This window comes from Psammomys obesus, unplaced genomic scaffold, assembly GCF_907164565.1.
Source record: "Psammomys obesus unplaced genomic scaffold, mPsaObe1.curated_primary_1811, whole genome shotgun sequence".
Taxonomy (NCBI): domain Eukaryota; kingdom Metazoa; phylum Chordata; class Mammalia; order Rodentia; family Muridae; genus Psammomys; species Psammomys obesus.
In genome coordinates, this window is record NW_026585580.1 from 3,777,439 (window position 1) to 3,797,216 (window position 19,778).

A 19,778-nucleotide genomic window follows, 5' to 3' on the forward strand; every position below is an offset into this window, starting at 1 on the left:
TACTTTCAAATCAGAGACAATCACATCCATTCTCCTTTTCCTTCTGCTGGGGAGTATGCAGGTCAGATATTTAAGGTCCTGGGTAAGTTGAGTGATGGTCATGTTATGAAGAACTCTGGTAGAAACTGTTTTCTGTAGAACATGAGCAAACTGAATCACCAGAAGCATTTTCCCTGCATCATTTTCTGTTTAGTAGTCTACTGCTTTCTGCCACTTGTCATCTTCCCACAAGACGGAAAAGAACATGATGAGGATGGCGAAACCAGATTTCTGACAAGCTCCGTTTACATGGTACATTGTTCCATAGGACGTTTAAGTAGGAAACACAGAAGCACTGCACAAACCTATTATTACACTGAGAAATCATTAGGTTCAAAGGAGTAATAATGTTATGTTGTTGGAACTCTGAATACATTTTCAGTGTCGGTATTGAAAAAGAAAACTTTATAAATATGTAAATTTCTATTCAAAAAACCCAAAATAAAATGCACTAAAAAACTGATATGTAGACAAAAGTTTATTTACACCATACAACATTTTAAATATTTTATACACAGCTGCAGCAGAGAAAGCTACTCAGAGCCTTCTAGAGAAAACTGCAATAATAAAGATGTGAAATATATTATTCATATAAAAGTGAGATTATTACTTTATTGCATTTAAAGCAATGAAGAATGTAGCTCAACAAACATTCATTTAATGACAAAAACTTTGCTTTTATATTATAAAGTAAAAAGTGTAGTAATGGCCAAACAGACTGTTATAAACTTTAAAAACTGCATAAATATATACATTGTGCTTCATGGTGAAGTTTTCTGAAAACTAAACCACATGAAGCTGTTACAACATGAATCGTTGCTTGAGGTTTATCTATAAAGATTACCTTACAAATCCATTCCACGGGTACTTACAACACGGGGTGGTGAGAACTGTACACTTGGCTTTCTTTCTACTAGCCTGACCAGTGAGAAATTGCCATATGAAACCACTGATGTTGGCACAGGAAGGTCCTGACAGGAAAGTCACACAGTCCAGGTGGAAACATCAGGCTTCCCAAGTCTCAGTGTCAGGGTGTTCGACTGTGTCTCTACCTCCGTCCTCTTTGATTGTGTTACACTTCTGTTTGGAAGTCACCCTCTTGCACATCCAGAGGCAAATTCAGACACTTCTCCCACTCTGCGGGCCTCAGCTCCAAAGCATCCTTTGCCTCTGTGTCTAAGACATTGATTGTGGTGTAATGTTGGTATTCACTGGGGGGTTTGAAAGTGTCCCATGGATTCTTATTTGGTGCTGGGTTTTCCTGATGAAGAGAAAAAGAGAATAGATTTTTTAAATGTTTATATATTAATTTTTTATGATAGGTAGTACTACTGCTTGGCCTTCCCAGGAAGAGAGAATGCAGTTTCTAGGATTCAGAGATGATTTAAAGTTGAGGATAACTAACTACAAAAGGTAGTTTCAATTTAACTTTTCTTTCATGTGAAAAGTGAATATGATCTCTAAGTTGTTGTATAGACTTCAGGAATTGAAAGATGTGAACAATACCGTGGAAAGCACAGCAGATGATATATTCACATGTCATTATGGCTATTTGTTCCAAGAAAGATAGAGAAGAATTAAGTCACTGATAAGCTTAGATGTAGAAAATCTAAAGACGGTGGCAGAAATTTTAACAAAGAAATATATGAAGACAGTTCTCAGGACATGCTATTTAATGCCAAGTAGTCACCCAACCTAATAGCATTTCATTGAAAAAATAAAACTAAATCATTTTTTTTCTCAGTAAATTAGCATATTTGAATATTCATATACAGCTTTTTTTTTTTCAACTTTGTGATTTTTGGATGTTTACTCTCCACGATACTCTGTGGGGGTTGGGTGACATAACCATTATCTTCCCCTTCAAAGATCACAGTCGTATGGAAAATGCATCCAGCAACACAGGAGAATATTTCAATATGTATCATTCACTGTTCCTTAGGAAGCTTAACGCGCATGCCTCCTGTTATCTAAGATGAAGGATTCTCCTACTCATGTCTGATATCACCTCTGCTGTCTTGTAGAGCTCAGCAAGTACAGGAACAGACTCCTGCCTGCAGTGATGCTTTTATCTGATAGTCTACTAAGATTTACTAGTGAATTTGATTTATTTTAAATCAATGTCATTTAAAGGTTTCTGTGAGTGGAGGGATTTGAATGGCACAGAATAAGCTGAGTATCATCAAGGTACAAGATGGAAATCATGACTGAAAACTCCTTAGAAGAAAACGAAACTCAAGCACTGAAACAACTCGTGGTTAATCTGATGGAAGCCAAATTAAGTAGAGTATTTGATTAAAGCTGAATTTATTTATTGTTGTAAGAGGAAATGTCAAGTGAAGGCCGCCACTTTGACACTAGTCAAGGCTTTAATTTGATACAGAACTTCATTAAAGTGCATCATTATGCATGAGAGACAACTGAACTGAGCGTCACTAAATAATTTCCACACTCTTAATTCCTGTTCCTAGTTCTTTTTAATTTCAATTAGCCCTTGAGTTCATTCTAAGATTGTTTGAAATTTTGTTCTGAGTCTTTGTTTATAGGAAACTCTGTTTAATAAATACTTCAGTTGTTACAAATGTCCCATCCTCCTCACCAAATCTGGTCTCCAATTCATTATAACTAATTAATAAGTGGGACACAAAATTTCTACTTGGTTTTTATCTTGGTTCCACTCAGCAACTCAAACCTCATATCAAGTCTTACATAGACGAGATCATCTAATGAAATACTTGTATCTACAAATTAAGCACTATAATCCTGAGTACATTAGATATTTTCAGGAAGTAGGTCTTATTATGAAGAGATCAAAGAAAAATAAGATCTAATGAAGAATAAACTTTTAAAATGAGTGAAGGAGATTTACATAGCTTTATATGCTAAAAAATTCATGCTTCATCCTTCCTTTCTTGTAGCCCTGTTTTCCTTCAATCCATACTCTTTACCAGCTGCTTTTTCCTTGATTATTATATTAGGTTCAAGGGAGAAAATAATAAATCTCATCTGGAAAAGGAGAATGGTCCACTAGGGAACCCAAGATTAAAAGTACACACAGGTTCACCGAACAGTTCTTTCATTTAATATGAATGTGACCTTGAGCAATGTATTCATCCCAGGTAAACCCTCAATTTGAATACTTGCATAACAGAGATAAGTTTTGTATTGTGTGACAAAGAAGTTGATACCATGTGTCAATCAATACTTTCTTTGGGTACTTGAAAACAGTTTTAAATGTCAGGGATGAATTAAATACATATTTACTATTTCACATGTATATTAATTGTGCAGAGTATACAGTCAAATGAAAGCATATAAGTTACAAACTTTGAGTTCATGTACATTAATTGCACAAAGGAAAGGTTCTCTTAAGTGAACAATGCATGCCTTCATAATTACTCCTTTTACTATCTTCTTGCTTTCCCTTTCTCCTCATCTATTTCACATCTGTGTTCCAGAAAAACATAATATAGAAGATCAAAGAAAAGTATAGGAATGGCTTCTGATTGTGTAGAGCACATAATCTTTTCTTAGAAAAGTGGCATTCAGAATGACACAGAAAGGTAGGGTTGGCTATGAACACACACGTTGTTGAGGGCGGGTGGCTGTACAACTGTACGGGGATAGAAAAATTCTTAGTACTGAGACAGCAAACAATGGCAAAAGGCATTCTTAATTTTAGTTGGGGTGAAAAAAGTAGCAGAACAAAAATGAACAGATAATGAACATAAGCCAGAATATAAGGGCCTTGGAGGGCCAAACTCCTCAACTTGAAATTACTTTGTGGGCAGCAGCAAATTGTTGAAAGTCTGAAGGTGCTGAGGGTCACCTGAACTGCCAACCATCAACAGAAAGGCTCACTGCTATGGATTCTGCTGTGGCAAGTCCAGAGTGAACCTATCTTCTTTAGACAAGAGCAGTGTTTACTCTTCAGTGTGATGAAAAATACAATTAGTCCAATTCTGACTGGACTACAGGTATTCAAAATGCTAGCTCTTTTGCTGTTATGTGTGGAACAGATGGGATCCCCTTCCTATATATATATATATATATATATATATATATATATATATATATATATTAATGCTTAAACACATAAAATAAAGTCACCAAGTTTAAGCATTGGCACAATATCTAGATACTAATTGCATAATAAATAGTATTTTTTAAGCATAAGATTGAATTCCTGTGAAGTTTAGTATTAAGTTATAATTTGGCTTTCTTAATCATTCCTGTTATTATCCTAAGCACTGCCAGCTTAATCCTGTCTTCATCCTCATTCATGAATATGTGGTAGTTTCTTTGACCCAAAGTCACCTGTCCTTCCATGACAAAGGGTTGCAGCAGCAGCAACCAAAGGAAACAGACTTGCTACAAGCAGGCAGTAACCTAGTGGCTAAGGGACAGAATCAGTGCCCACATGCTGCTCGTCTTCATGTGTGTTGGGTCTAGCATGAGAATAGTGTACAACTGTCATAAGAGGAAGAGCCTCATGTACACCATGGTTCAAGTGAATGCTAAACTGTGCTACAGCTGAAAAGGATCATTGCATTCTGCAGAGAGACCTGCAGAGCCTGGGAAAGGCTTCAGTGGAGGTGGGAATACAATGATATAAACGGTGTGGCTTGTATATGTTCCTGAGTTTATGATCTTTTTGTTGTTTGCCTTCTGAGTTCAAGTACAGGAGGAGGCAGAGACAGTTAAAATGAAGTGTAAGTGTTAAAAGCCTATTAGTTACAAAGCCACTTGTGATCCAACATACAGGAAACTTGATTTGCTAATTTGGCATTGAGACCCATGGGTAGTGACTGTGTTAGGTGAATATGAGAATTCAGAACCATCTCAAGTATGGCAGGCCGCCTGAATATTTCTAATAGGTGATATAGCCAGGAGTGGCGTAAAGGTCCCCTAGAATTAGGTTTCTCTATCTCATTTTTCTATTTTGTTCCTTAGTTATTACCACCATGTTTTCTTTGCTTCTTTCATTCTCCTTTCTCCCTCAATTTTAGGTATAGCAAAAGAGAGAATGACTATTCTAGAAGATCACAGGTTCCTGGAAACTGCTTGGAGGAAGCAGATATTGGCTAAATTGTGAAACTACTCTGGGTAGAGGAATGTCATCTCTGGAGAATCACCTAAAAGCAGCCATTGCTTGTTGGGTGTTGTATGTATCTTCCTGCCTAGAAGTAAGAAAATATACTAAGTGATTTTTACAGTCTCCTTTTCATTTCACCGCATAATGACCATCATTAGCAAGTGGTGGGAAGTAGCAGCCCTTCCATAAAACAGAAAAAGTGATTTCTTAAAAATGTCTGTCTTCTCCCAATTATGCAATTTTTCATTAGCAATGCATCCCTACAAATTATGTGACTGAATTAAGGATAATGAACTCATTTGTGTGTTTGTTATTAATCAGGGATGGATAAAGAACCTTTTTTCCTGTTCTCAGATATTTAGGATAATAGAAGCAGCAATAATGACTGTATCTTTCCCACTCCCATGCTCCCAAATAATAAATATTTATAAATATGTTCTAGAAAAGGTATACTACTACAAAGACATGATGTAATTAGTAGGCTATTTTGGTTGTTAGGAAACTGAGATACAGACATTTGTGCCATTAATGATTTAATACCCAGACCTGTTGTTGTAATTTACACAACAAGGGGAAATTACAATCATATTATAGCAGTCAGTCAGCTGTAGCTGTTGCATAAGCCTTTCAGACTTGTAAACACAACCTCTACTTAAAAACAAAAACAACCACACAAAAAATGATGTTTCAATGTTGCTTTAATTTATTTTCATGTTAGCTTTCAATATTCTAAAATGAGTAGCTAATGTGTTTAGGTCTAATCTCAGTAGTGCCATTCTCATCTGCAGCTAGCTGAAAATTGATGGTTTACTATTTGGAGGAGTAGATGAGAAAGAATCACTCACAAAACACACAGTATAGGTGTCTTCTATGTGTGTTAGAGATTTAAAGAAAAGCATTTCTTGCTTTTCTGGGGAAAATTGTTTGATACGTATGAAATTTAGATACTAATTTAAGAGCCACAGTGTGTAATATTTGAAAATCTTCATTTAAAAAACATGGACTGAGCTATTGTTGCTGTGAAATAATTCCATATTTGCCATTTACCCGTCACTTACCATGTCCAGCAGTCATAAGTACTGGGAGGAATGAAAGAAAAATACAAGGACATATGTATGCTTCATCCCTTAGCTTTTCATTCACCAATTCATTAGTTGGCTAGGACTAAGACTCATGAGATACATGTGGAGAAAAATTATTAAACAGCATGTTATTTTATATATGGAGATTAGAAATAATATTGGTATAAATAATATATTTTATTTTTCATCTATCTATACACCTCTATCATTTTTATCTATATGTATTTCCTCTGTCTACCTTTCTGTCTACCATCTATCTATCTATCCATCCATCCATCATTTATTTGTCGATTATCCATCTATCAATTTATAGATATCATCTCTCTATCTCTAACATCTATTTAATATATCTATCATCTATTATATCTCTCTATCATTTATCTATCAACTATCTATCTATGTATCATTTATCTATCAATCATCTATCTCTTGATCCTCTGTCTATATTCATTTATACACTGATCGTTCATCTATCACTGTCTGATAAAGAACAACCCCCAGACTGCATTGCCTGGGCAAGGAACACTCCATATGAGCCGAAGAGCTGGTACGAGGCAGCACACCCCCCATACCTCAGTGTCATACACACCATCCATTGCTGCAGTCTATATTCAAAATAAGAAGAAGAAGTCAAGCTTTAGGAGCAAAGAGCACAAGATGTGCCCACGCTCAGGCAGTTCATGGCTGTGCTTTCCAGTAGTTCAGACTCCTAGAGCCCCAGCCCAGTACACTTACCAGTCATTGTGAGGCCTTCCCTGAAGCCGTGACTGTGCCATGCACTGAGTAAGGGTGCAGAGTTAATTTCATGGAGTCCTATACTAGGATGGTAGTGGTATGAATGGATGAGAAGGAAATGGTTACAACCAAGAACCCAAGTTCCTAATATTGGCATACACCCAAAACTCTCCTCACTAAACAAGTGAATCTTCTGGAGATAAAATTGCGTTATTCAGATTTGAGTTAAGTTTCATATTTATACAGCATTGTATTTTTGGCCTTAAAATGGCAGGCATTAGAATACCAATGGGGAAATTTAGTAAACTATTCAGAGATTTGAATTATCTGAATTTTAACTGGTGGGACAATGGCCACATGAAGCCAACTTGTTTTTGATACATAACTAATCCTAATTAAAGCTTATCAGGGAGTACTTTTAAAATTAGAATGAAACACTTAACAGATTCTCTCATTCCTGGTAAGTCTTCTGGTCACCTTTCACAAGTGCATTTTGGGTTTGTTAATTTTCCTGTGTGCACTAGTTTTTTTTTTTGTTGTTGTTGTTGTTGCTGTTGTTCTACAGTTGTCCTGGAGGGCAGGGGGCACAGCTGCACTCAGATGTGGCCCAGCTTGGCGTGGGGCACTGTGGATACAGAATATACTCACCATACTGCTTGTGTTTGGTATGTCCCGAAATCTGTCCAAAGTTTGAAACTTCTGATTTAGTTCCTGAAACAATTCCATGTGCCTCTTCCTTGTGTGCATGACCTTCTGCAAGAAAGAACAGGGTGGCTCTCATTCCTAATTTGACTCACATGTTCTTAAAAGCTGCTTACAACTACGGGAAACTAAGCCTGGCAGGACCCTGTAGTCCCTGAAGACATCACATAGGCAAACGACATGTCCCAAATCCTCTGTACTATCCCTAGTTCTTTCTGAGAAAAGAATGGGCTTTTTCTTTCCACTCACAAGATTACAAAAAAAAGTAAGTTTTTGCCTTCTTTTTCTTCTTGTGGGTGCATTAAAAACAGCCATCATTCTTGTGTAAGTTTCTCATCCAGTAGAAGTTAAGTCTGTTCTGCAAAACTTGTTATAGTAATTCAAAAATGTTAAAAATTTGGACTTTGTAAAGAACCTGAGTCTCTGATGTTTGTCATGGGAAAAATTGCTTCTTTGTGTCTTCCTTCTGTAAACAGTACAAACATAGCTCACTACACTTAAGGGAACACTATCCCGAGCCCTGCTGTTACGCTGACTCACAGCTCGAAAGCGTCTCAAAGATGCATGGATCTAAACCCTTGCACTTTCTGTGAGAATAACGGCTGAGATTTGCAGAAGGGAAATCTGGCCCATAGGTGTCACATGCTTGTTTACTGGCTGGCGCAGAATGTTAGCAGTCACCGTTTGGAGCATGCGTTGTGTGGCTGACGAGTTATTAAAACCATGGGTACAAGAATATTAATTCCCTTCTTCCCTAGTGACATGCCTTTCTCTCAACTTCATTATAACCCAACAAATAGGCTTGTAAGTAAAAATGATCTTGGGCATTTGGGGCTGGATATTTTCCTAATACAAAGCATTTAAAGGACCCTAGTAGAAAAGAGGCAGGGAAAAAAAAAAATTCTCTGTGCCTACAAGTGTTATTGTGTGACATTGACTTTTCTACAGTTATGAATCTGCATTTTGGTGATTCTCCAGGACTCGGGGGTCATGCTTAAGAGTCCACAATATTTTGAAACCTACACATCTGAACACCATTTGTTCATGTGGTTTGCATGAAGCTATTAGATCTATATCTGGGCTCGGATTTGAACTTTCGTTAAACCCTGTCTTCATTAGCAAATACTTTGCAAATACTTTCAGATGGAAAGATTTGTTGAGAAAATAAATGTATCTTTGAGAAAAGACTGGAAATTCCTAGTTTTCTTCTGAAAAGATGTTTACAGAAAGGACAAACAGGGAAAAGGACAATTGGAAAGTTAAACTGTATATTTTAACATACTACAAAAGCCTGTCTCCTTCTCTGCAGACTTTAATTTCCTAACTTAGTGAATAGTATCTAGGCAATTCGCTGTTATGTTAACATCGTCTTCTTCTTCTTTTTTTTTTTTCCCCACAGCCCTACGTTTGTGGGAGAGAATCCTGCCATTTTAAGTCATGTAGTAACCAATTTCCATATTGCTGCTGGAGCTCTAGGACTTGGCTGTTGAAGAATCAGGTGGTTGAGAATGAGAACACGGCAGCATGGCTCAGGATGGGGTGTGACACATAGCGAGCAACTACAGCGCCATTAACTTCCCATCAGTCTCAAAGAGGGTACATGGAAGAGGTTTACAGGGTTTAGAGAGAAACACCAGGCAAACATAATTTGACTAGTGATGGCTGATGGAGATTTATGAGCGTGAGGAGATTTGTATAAGCAACTCGGTAGAGGAGTTCTGAGGACTATGTTGCTGGCAAAGAAATTCAGTACACCCAGTGCTCAGAGGACAAGTAGTTCCGTGCAGTACCAGGTCATAAGACACTCATTAAATTACGGTCCTATGACACACAGAATGCTTTTTTAAAAAATTCCACGTATTCATAGCGCATAGTACATGAACATTACCCCAGTCATTACTTTTTATGCAGGGGTGACGTCACACCACCACCATTTCATTTCATTCCACGTCATCATTTAATGCACACTTATGAACACCACACACTGTGCTAAATGCTTGAGTAACAATGGTTTAAAAAAAAAAAGGCTGAATTACTACCTCTGAATAGTTCAAGGTCTGATAGAGAACACCAGAATTAATTGCACTGTAATTCGAATGAATGGAAATTTATAGCTGTGATTGAAAACATGAGGATGCTAAATAAGTGATAAACAAGACAACCCCCAAATGTTTACAAGTTTACATTTAAGTCAAAAACTATGAATTATGGTTCTGATCATCTATCTATTCTCTCTTTTTCTCTGAGAACTCTGAATTTTAGCTCAATTTTCAACCATGCTCTTGAATCTCTTCTTTGTTATTGTTAATTTTTTGTTTATTACAATTTATTCACTTTGTATCCCAACTGTAGCCCCTCCCTCATTCCCTCCCAATCTCATCCTCCCTCCCTCTTCTCCTCCCATGCCCCTTCCCCAGTCCACTGATAGGGGAGGTCCTCCTCCCCTTCCATGTGACCCTAGCCTATCAGGTCTCATCAGGACTGGCTGCATTTTCCTCTGTGTCCTGGTAAGGCTGCCTTCCCCCTCAGGGGGAGGTGATCAAAGAGCCAGACACTGAGTTCATGTCAGAGACAGCACCTGATCCCTTTACTAGGAAACCCACTTGGAGACTGAGCTGCCATGGGCAACATCAATGCAGGGGTTCTAGGTTAACTCCATGCATGGTCCTTGGTTGGAATATCAGTCTCAGAAAAGACCCCTGGGCCCAGATTTTTTGGTTCTGTTGCTCTCCTTGTGGTGCTCCAGGCCCCTCCAGGTCTTTCTATCTCCCCCTTCTTTCATAAGATTCCCTGCACTCTGCCCAAAGTTTGACTATGAGTCTCAGCATCTGCTTTGATACCCTGCTGGGTAGAGTCTTTCAGAGTCCCTCTGTGGTAGGCACCTGTCCTGTTCCCTGTTTTCTCCATCTTCCAATGTCTATCCCGTTTGCCTTTCTGCATGAGGATTGATTACTCATCTTTCTTAGTTTCTTTAGGTGTACAGATTAAGTATGATTATACTATATTATAATTCTAATATCCACTTATAAGTAAGAACTTCCTGAACAGAACATCAACAGCACAGGCTCTAAGACCAACAATCGATAAATGGGACCTCTTGAATCTCTTATTAATGAAACTATCCCTCTTCAAAGACAGACACACATACTCCTGAAGTTCTCTGATACCAAAGGCACAACACCTCTGTTTTGCTGCAGGCATTTGATGATTATGTTTCTCAGGCTGCTTCATTTATCCTTTTCCTTGTGAGCTGATTTTGATGGTGCTCTGAGTGAGCTCTGTTGTCCCATGTTGCTAGGAATGTCAATCAAATTTGCTACTGTTCACTGGCCAAGAGCTAAATTAGTTCATGTATTTCCAACAGGCATCTTTTTTGTTTGTGTTTGTGTCTCATTCAAAGTCATGTCATGATTCTTGCAATCAAATACCTTTGTTATGGAAAGAATGTTTAAAAAGCAAAGCCTGTGTCAAGTGAATCATTGAGAAACTTGATGCATTAACTGATTGGAGATTTTATAGAAACAGTCTGTTTGAAAGAGTAGTACTTGATTGTAAATTTGATGGATTTTATTTTTAAAAAGTAGATTGGTTGGACATACTAAAAATATACAGTGGAAAATATAAAGTTGTGGTGGCTGCCAGTTTTATATAACCAGAGATCATTTTGAAATATTTTACATAGTTCCATGAAAGGTATTCTAATAATAAAGCTAAAATAGCTGGCAATAAATATGGAGACAAATGAAAATTTGGATGCTGAAATATAGAGCCGTTCCTACTCACAAACATTAGTTGCAAATATATTCTCTTGCCAGATAATCATTTTGAATTGAAGTGGCCACGGTGGCACTGCCAGAAATCACCATAGCAATAATAGCCTGCATTCCGGAAGGGGCATCAATTACAGCAGCAGTAAACAGCTGCCATCTCTGACACAGGCTGTTTGGCTTTCCCCACACAACCCCTTCTTCATAGATAGTGTCAAGTATATCTTCATACCTTCATAAAGAATGAGGTAGGTTCCTTCCATTAGAATGTCCACTTGGTGGACATTGGAGGATTTCTACCCAGTGATGTTCTGGACTACACTTAGCCACACTTTTAGTTTTTGCAAAATACTATGAGTTTCCCCTCACCTGCTTCAGAAGACTTCCCTTTGTAGCATTTATACATTTGGTGATCTTAGGCACCTAGGTAGACTTTTTTATGCTTATAAATATTATTATTTATTATAATATTATGCTCCATTTTAATGACTATTCTCAGATGTTTATTAACCTAAGGGTTTGCTTACTTCTTTCTTTCTTTTGTGACTTAAATCCTGTTTCCCAAAGAAATCAACATTTATATATATATAATGCAATTTATGCCTCTGTGTTCTATAGTCTTATAATGATGATTAAAAACTTTAGCACATATATTCTATGTAAAAACACAAAGATACAGTCTGTTCAGAAATGTATGCATAATTCAGTTACTTTCATCATATTGAATTGCAAATTTTGTAGGGGTATTTTGCAATAAAAAATCAGTACATAGTAATGTTCCCTTTCCCTCAAATTAATATTATTTAACATTGTTGTGGAGGTTGAATGAAGCTCTGTCCCAAGATGACAGCCAGGCTGGACATCTGAATATATGCTCCTTCAAGCAACTTGGTTCTTTGCTTCTTCTTCATTTTTATCAAAAAACCATAACAACAGCAACAACAATGACACCAAGAAGAAATCTTCTAAAAGTTAAAACGTCTTTCAGTTTATACTTTTAGCACTAAAAAGATGTGCCCTCTTTGGAACTTGTTAGTCATTGATATTACAAAAATAGTGATATGTTAAAGCACATTCATTATCATTTGAATATTTTAAAAATGAGACTCTAAAGCAACCTGATGTCTTAAGCACCTGCTCTCTTCTAAAATGTCTTCAAGGCTCTTTAAATTCTTGGAGCATGCCAAGTCTGAAAGCCCTGGACATGGAGACATTCCAGCAAGTTCAAGATCCATGGCCTGAAGCATGAACACGGGTCTCCCTGTAGCTACAGTTCAGCAATGAGGCTATTATGGAAGATTTCACAAAGGATGTAAAGCACTCATATCTAGACAACACAGACAAGTACTACTTCAGAGGAGGCAGCCATTATTGTTTTTCTAATGCTTCACAGTAACCCTAAGAGGCATAGACCATTAGCCCTACTTCATTGACCAGGAGGCTGAAACTCAAGGAGGCAGTTTGCTCTTGCAAGTGGTGACTGAGCTGAGTCCCCACATCAGCGCAGCATGCTGCTCTCTCTGGTGTATCTCAGAGACTCAGGGAGCATCCTGCTACAGACCACTCAGGGTTTTAAATTATGTTCTGTTCAGATGGGGGATAAGTCAGGACTAGGGGAGGAGTTATGCATCCTCAGTGGTAGGTCCCTAACTCTGGATACTGAGTTCCTGCAAGTACTCTGTAGTACGGCAATGATAGTTCTAGCGATGGGGCTCATGTTTTGTCTTACAACACCTCACGGGCAGTGATCACTTCATCTGTGACTCTCTGCCAGCCAGCATGTTGTCTGGTAGTCAGGAGATGCTTAGCACATGCTAACTGCACCAGTAAAAGGAACGAAATAACACAGGTATATAAACATGAACCATGGAAAACTACAAAAAAAAATTATCTTCTTTCACTATTAAGAACATTTCTCCACTGGAAGGAGATTTTACTTTAAAAATTTTTAAATCATTTAAAAATTGTGTGTACATATGTGTGTCTGCATAAGGATATGTGCACATGAGAAGGGTGCCTGCCCAGGCCAGAGGCATTGGATCCCCCTGGAACTGGAGCTACAGGAGGTTGTGAGTCATGGATTCTGAGCTATCTCTTCAGCCCCAATGAGCATCTGTGCTACTGACTCTGGCCAGGATCCCTGCCTTCTATTTCTCATCCTGCTGTGCATTCCCACCCGCTTCAGAAGTGGTTTTTGAGGAACTGAGAGTCGATTTGCAATAAACCGGTGATTTTCACTTTCAAATTTAGAAGTGTGAATCACAGAGTTGTATTTGAAGTATAGAGAAAAAGTCCAAATTGCAAAGAGAAGATGTACTAGTATGTATGGATTCTTTGAACCTATGAAAATTGTTAAGGAACGTCAGAAATTTTTTCTTAATTCAACTTACAAGCATGGGGCCAGGAGAACCTGTGTTCACATGAATTAGAAACAAATTGGTGAATCATCATTTCCAGCCTTAGGATTTTATACACTTAGACTTCCCTGGTCCTTATGCACCTGCCTAAGCCTACTGATGCTTTTGTTCATTACTGCTCTGTGCCTTCATTCTTCTCTCTAGAGTGGCCCTTTGGAAAGTTATCTTTAATGAATGCCAATACTCAAACACGGAAAGGCTTAAAGCCCAATTCTGAAAGCCATATTCTGAGGGTTTGATGATTTATGAATCATTACAGCCAGAGCTTAATGATATAATAATCTGCACCCCTAGGAATCAGGCCCATGAACCATAACATCTGTGTTCCAAGTATGTTGATTTGGATAAATAGGTGGTTCCTTGGTTTTCAAATAAACTGCATAGAGGTGTAAGGAAACCAAATGAGTGATACATCTTGTCAGTGCCAATCAGGAGTATATTTTGTTATAAATGTATGCTTTTGAAACAGTTTAAATTTAATAATATAGAAGAGATAGAGTCTAGGATTACATTGCTTAAACTGCTTGACCTCCAAACGTGTGCTATATATAAGTCCTGATTATTTAATGGTTTGTAGCTACTGTTAAGGGTTCAGGGAAAAAGCAGAAGAAGCATGTTTTGAACAAGATGTTTCCTTGAAATAATGTGCACTCTACTTAGAAATTAATACAAACCATGTGTTATAGCTTAGCCTTATTTTTACTGATAACAAATTATTCTATTTTTTTTTCTCTTACATAACCATGTGCCCCTAATTCTTCTAATAAAAGTCAAGCTCTGTGAAGAGTGGCCCTATTATCCAACATCTGTGTCTGCTCTCACTCATTGATCACCACCATGGATGAAATTCAGTGAGAGGCATGGATTTGGTGGCTGTGTGGGAAACAGCCTAAGATATTTTAAAGGATACATGATTCCAGTGGGAAAATGAGACAACGTTTATGTCCATGGTTTTGGAAGAAAAAATGTAAAACACACTCCCCCCCCCACTGTGTGTGTGTATGGTGTGTGTGTGTGTGTGTGTGTGTGTGTGTGTGTGTATTTTAACATTGAACAGATACTATTATGCCTGGCAGTTTCATAATGATTCTTTGTAATTGTGTTTTCAGGAATCCCTTGAGCTTTTTGTCTCCACCAATAGAAACAGTTTTAGCTGTCCGATTCTTAGAATCACATTAGGCACCTGCATGCTGACACCCCCCTTTAAGTCATCCTAACTAGATATCCATTTGCTTCCTCAGTTCTGATCCTGGTAGATAGAAAAATGCAGGCCCAAAACATAGTCATCTGTGTCCTGCCATCCCATGTTCAATTAAAGACCAAATTTCATAGATTCACCTATGATGGTCAGTTCGCCACTTCCTTCCTGGGTTAGCCAGCCACTTTATCTGAAATCCTAACTTCTTATTTTACCTTATCAATCTATCTTAAATTTTACCAACGTAGTCGTCTTTAAGTTATTTGTCAGATTGTGACAAGTTATTCCCCACTAGGAATAAACAAAAATGCTAAACAAAGTCCAGTCAAATAGGCTTAGCAGCACAATATGTAAAAACTTCTCTTGGGGGTGTAAGATCCTTAAATTACCCCATTCATTTCTTTTCTGCTGACCCTTGTTTATGTGAATTCTGACTTCTTGTTTTGTGAGCATGCCATACTTCATCAAATCTCCGTGCCTCTTCTTACCCCTGGACTTTTAGCTGGCATTTCTGTCCTTGGGCTATGTTTGCTGTGCTCATCTTTGCAGTCCGGAGTGGATACCTTTGAAGTGCTTCCTCCACAGGCACTTGCTTCCTATACTAGTCTTTGCTTTAACCCAAGTATTGCTCAGAAGCTTTTTTTGTTAAAGCAAACTCCATTGAAAATCAGCTGTTTAATTTTTAATCATTTATTCATTCTATGAAGAGACTTAATGTGCATTCAGTGTACATCAGGATCTCTGCTAGAAGCTGACATACAAACTAAGGAAGACGTTTTTGTCACATAACATGGAAATAGCATTACCATATTTTCTGCATAGTTTCCAGAGAACAAGAATTAGTATTTCTCCACTTTATAGCTAGTCTACCTTTTGGTTTGTCTGCACAGGAATACAGTGTTATCCTGAAGGTTGTCAGCCTGAAAGGACTTTTCTTCAGCTATAGTAACCAACAATTTTATAAAGTTATTGTTTTTATCTCCATACAATAATTAGTTCTGTATATGACAGTTTTCAAACAAAAGTTGTAATTTCTATTTCCTCCCTTACTTCACTCCTGTTCATCTTCCCCCTTTATACCTTCCTGCCTTCCTGCTCCATGTGTCTTTCTCTGTGACACCTCTCTTCCCCCTCTGTGGTCCTCTATTTAGTTTCATAGTCTATACTCATCCTCACTCCCCCTTATTTACAAGCATAAAAACATTAAAGATTAGAACATGCACCAAAGAGACAACACATGATTAAAAAAAAATCTTTTTTAATCTGAGTCACCTCTCTTAATGTAATATTTTCCAGATTTTTCCAGTTTAGTCCAAATTTCACTTTTCCATATGGCTTAATAAAATTCCATTGTGTCTATGTACCATGTTTCCACTATCAGTTCTTGTGCTGATGGATAAAGAGGCTGGTTCCTTTTTCTTGCAAGTATGAATAATATGAAAGTAAACATAGGACATGAGGTACTTTGGGTATATGCTCAGGAGTGCTATAGCTGGGCTATGCTGCAATTCTGTTTTAGTATTTTTTGAGAAATCCTCATGTTTTGAGGACAAAAGAATTAATGGAATACTAGAGTTGTATACAAGCCTTGGAGAGTGTGTAATTCTGAAAGTTTGACAGGTTCATACTTTCAGGAGTCCACAGGCAGACTGGTTAGAGTAAAATGCCTAAGGTGATTATTGCATGGTAAAGTCCATTCAGGGAGAGCAGATTTTGACATAAATTCGACTAGCCCAGTCTGCATTGAGAAAGGGGGCAGGGAATTACCTTGCTCCTCACTGAAAACCGAGAATTACAAATATATGTGTTAGCATCATGAAATTAAAAAAAAATTGTACACAGACCTTTATCATCACCCTGTAATTGTACACGTGCTGAAAAAGGAGTAACAGCAGTGATCAACAGAGGAAAAGTCATGTTTCAGTGTCTCCTTGTGGCCCAAAGCTTCAACTCCTACCATAATCATGCAGTGACTACAGCTAAAGGTGTAGAGCAATTACATGGCTCCTATGTTACAACTGTTCTCCACTAACAGATATCTTTGTTAACACTGTGTTTTTATGTGTGAGGTATAAGGCATAGCATCTGCTTAGGGAGGCTGCTAGTGGTTGCCATAGAAAATAGATGGAAAAAGGAGCAATTTGCTTCTAACATTCTCAGGGACACAGTGTGATTTAATTCTTTCCCAGTTTTTGTTCTTTCCGTGTAACTCTGGCTGGTCTGGAAAGGGCTTTGTGGTCCATGCTGCCCTTAAACCCACAAAGATCCACCTCCTTTGTCCTAGGATTTCTTTTCAATGTATGTCAGTTCCAGGTTTTTATTGTATTTTGTCACTGAGGTCTAGTGAGTTAATCTGTATGTACATTCTTTTGTGATAACAAAGCAGATTATTGCTTTCATGTACGTGCATACACACACACACAGATTATTTTAGATAGTTACAAGAAAGGTCATGCTGTACACAACACATACAAACAGATACAGTTTCATTCTTTATTCTTTTGATACCTAAAGGATTAATACAGTATTTGTTCCTTAAAGGACACTGATGACTTCAAATGTGAAGATTGCTAAATATTTTTGTTTGATTTTTTTTTAAATGGATTTAGTACTTTTGCTTAAAAATTTAGGCTTCAATGAAATATAAATTCCAAGCCAGGTGGCTACAGTGGAGCTGCCTAGATATTTGTAATTTAAGCACTAATGCTGGAATCTTCATCATTATTTTGTGACAAACAGTCTGAATTACTACTAAATAAAATAGTTTTCCTTGGACACTTAGCATGAACACATCCTTCACCACCATGGTAGATCTCACATTGATATGCATTATACATTGTAGAAGCACAACATTCAGGTACACAAGTGAAATGACTGAATCAGAAGTTTCCATATTCCAGGAGGCCTCTACAATATAACTTCAGAAATATCAGTTTAGAGTATTGAGTTCTACATATGCATCACAAGAGTGCAGATACGGTGGAGAAATTTATCATACATTATACCCAATTGTGTCAGCAGGCTATCAATGACATCCAATTATCAAGACTTGTAAGTGCATTTATGTGATACTTAAACACCATTAATTTTGTGCTTAGCATAAGCTGCTTAGACAGTATCATTTTAGTGACTTCCAGCACCAATATCACAGCAGCAATATAAATTCAATGAAAATTGGAAAATGAATTCCTTCATCTTTTTTTTTTATCTGTGGAAAGACATTTACCAAACATAGGCACACATTGAATCAACACTAGCTACTGGAAAACATGACTCTGAATGTACCACAGAGAACCTACACCCAGAAATTATGGCACAGTATCAGAGAATCTCAGACAAAGCCTTGCCCACTAGCCAAGTCATCCCCTTGGGCTTTTTACAGGTAGTCATTGAAATAAAACTAGAAAAAATATGGCTTAGCTTAAACAATAAATCAGGAAGTTGGCATTCTTGTCTCGCAATGACCTGGACTGAACGATTCGATTCGCTTCCCACTATAAGTTATCTATTGCAGTTACAAAGTAGATCTTTACTTGGCTAGGAAATGTCAGTTGAGCATTTCCTTGGAGGAGCAATTAGAACTCTAAACCGTTTACTTCCAGCCATGTATAGAGTAAAGGTCCTGTTTTTAGAACCTTGGCTTCCTTAAATAATGATTAAATCACGGCAGGACCAAATCCATATAGCTACATACAGTGCTTGTTCGAGTAGTTATGATTCAATCTTGAATTAAATAATTAAAATTATAGAGTAATTCATAGGAACTTACCTCAAAGTCAAGGTCAGAATACCGTGATTTTCTTCTCTGTTTGTTTTTAAAGAAAGAGAAAAGCAATAAAGTTATTTTTAGTCAGTTAAACCAGCGAAAGCCATTACATTCAATGAAAATAACCCTCGTTCTTTGTGTTATACCATTTCATTAAGATTATTTTTCTGATTCCTGAACTTCCCTTAAAGTTGAAGCGTATAATAACACATACATTTTCCATCTTGAGTTCAAACACCAGCTTTCAGTGAGGAAAGCTGCTTCCTAAGACAATCCATCTGCATTCACTCTTGAAAGAGGTTCTCATTTTAACAACAACAACAATAAAAAAATCACAAACAAACAAACAAAATGCTTTGTAGGCATGGAGGATTAAAAGTGGTATCAGAAAGATAATCTAGGTACTTAATGACCTCCCACCAACAGATATCCAGATTCTATTTTGACTGTTGCTCAGGCTGATCTTGGAACTTAGGCTCTTCTTGCCTGAGTTTCCAGAATGCTGAGACCACACTTCAAGCAAATCCTGCCTGCCTGTCTGTTTAAGCTCTCACAAATATACACGTATCAGTCCTGTACAAATTTCTCACAATCAGGTCATCTCCTGCCAAAGTACTTCTTGTTACTAATTCTTAGGCACTAGATTAAAAAAAAAAAAAAATCCCATTTAGTCAAACAACAGATACTCCACATCCCAACACATTGTCTCACAGTGTTTCTCTCTGTCTCTAAATCTGTTAAACAACACCCAAATCTAGTTATGGATACACACGCATTGATGAAATAAAGTAATTAGACAGTGGGCTTGATAAAATCAGGAAATGCGATTAAAACAAAATGAATGCGAGTTCGCAGGATGACACAGCCTTCATGGTATTTTAAGCATCTGCTCCGGAGAGCCACAGATTCTTAAAATGGATGAGGTGGAGAGGGAGATGCCTGTAAACTAATGAAAAGATCTCCACGTTTTTAGAGAA

At 37.5% G+C, this 19,778-nt stretch overlaps 1 protein-coding gene across 3 annotated transcripts in view; it reads right to left on the reverse strand.

Moving 5' to 3' along the window:
• Nucleotides 1-517: 517 nt before the first annotated feature.
• The window catches only part of Adgrb3 (adhesion G protein-coupled receptor B3), a 772,331-nt gene continuing 753,070 nt past the window's right edge, over nucleotides 518-19,778 (reverse strand). For 2 of the 3 annotated variants that reach the window (XM_055606172.1, XM_055606163.1), the window contains 3 exons: nucleotides 18,805-18,840; nucleotides 7,600-7,704; nucleotides 518-1,300 (listed from right to left, as the gene is read on the reverse strand). In XM_055606172.1, the coding sequence (XP_055462147.1) occupies nucleotides 1,112-1,300; nucleotides 7,600-7,704; nucleotides 18,805-18,840 (330 nt within the window). In that variant the 3' untranslated portion in view covers nucleotides 518-1,111. The remainder of the gene's footprint in view (nucleotides 1,301-7,599; nucleotides 7,705-18,804; nucleotides 18,841-19,778) is intronic. The other variant, XM_055606179.1, reaches the window with a different exon arrangement.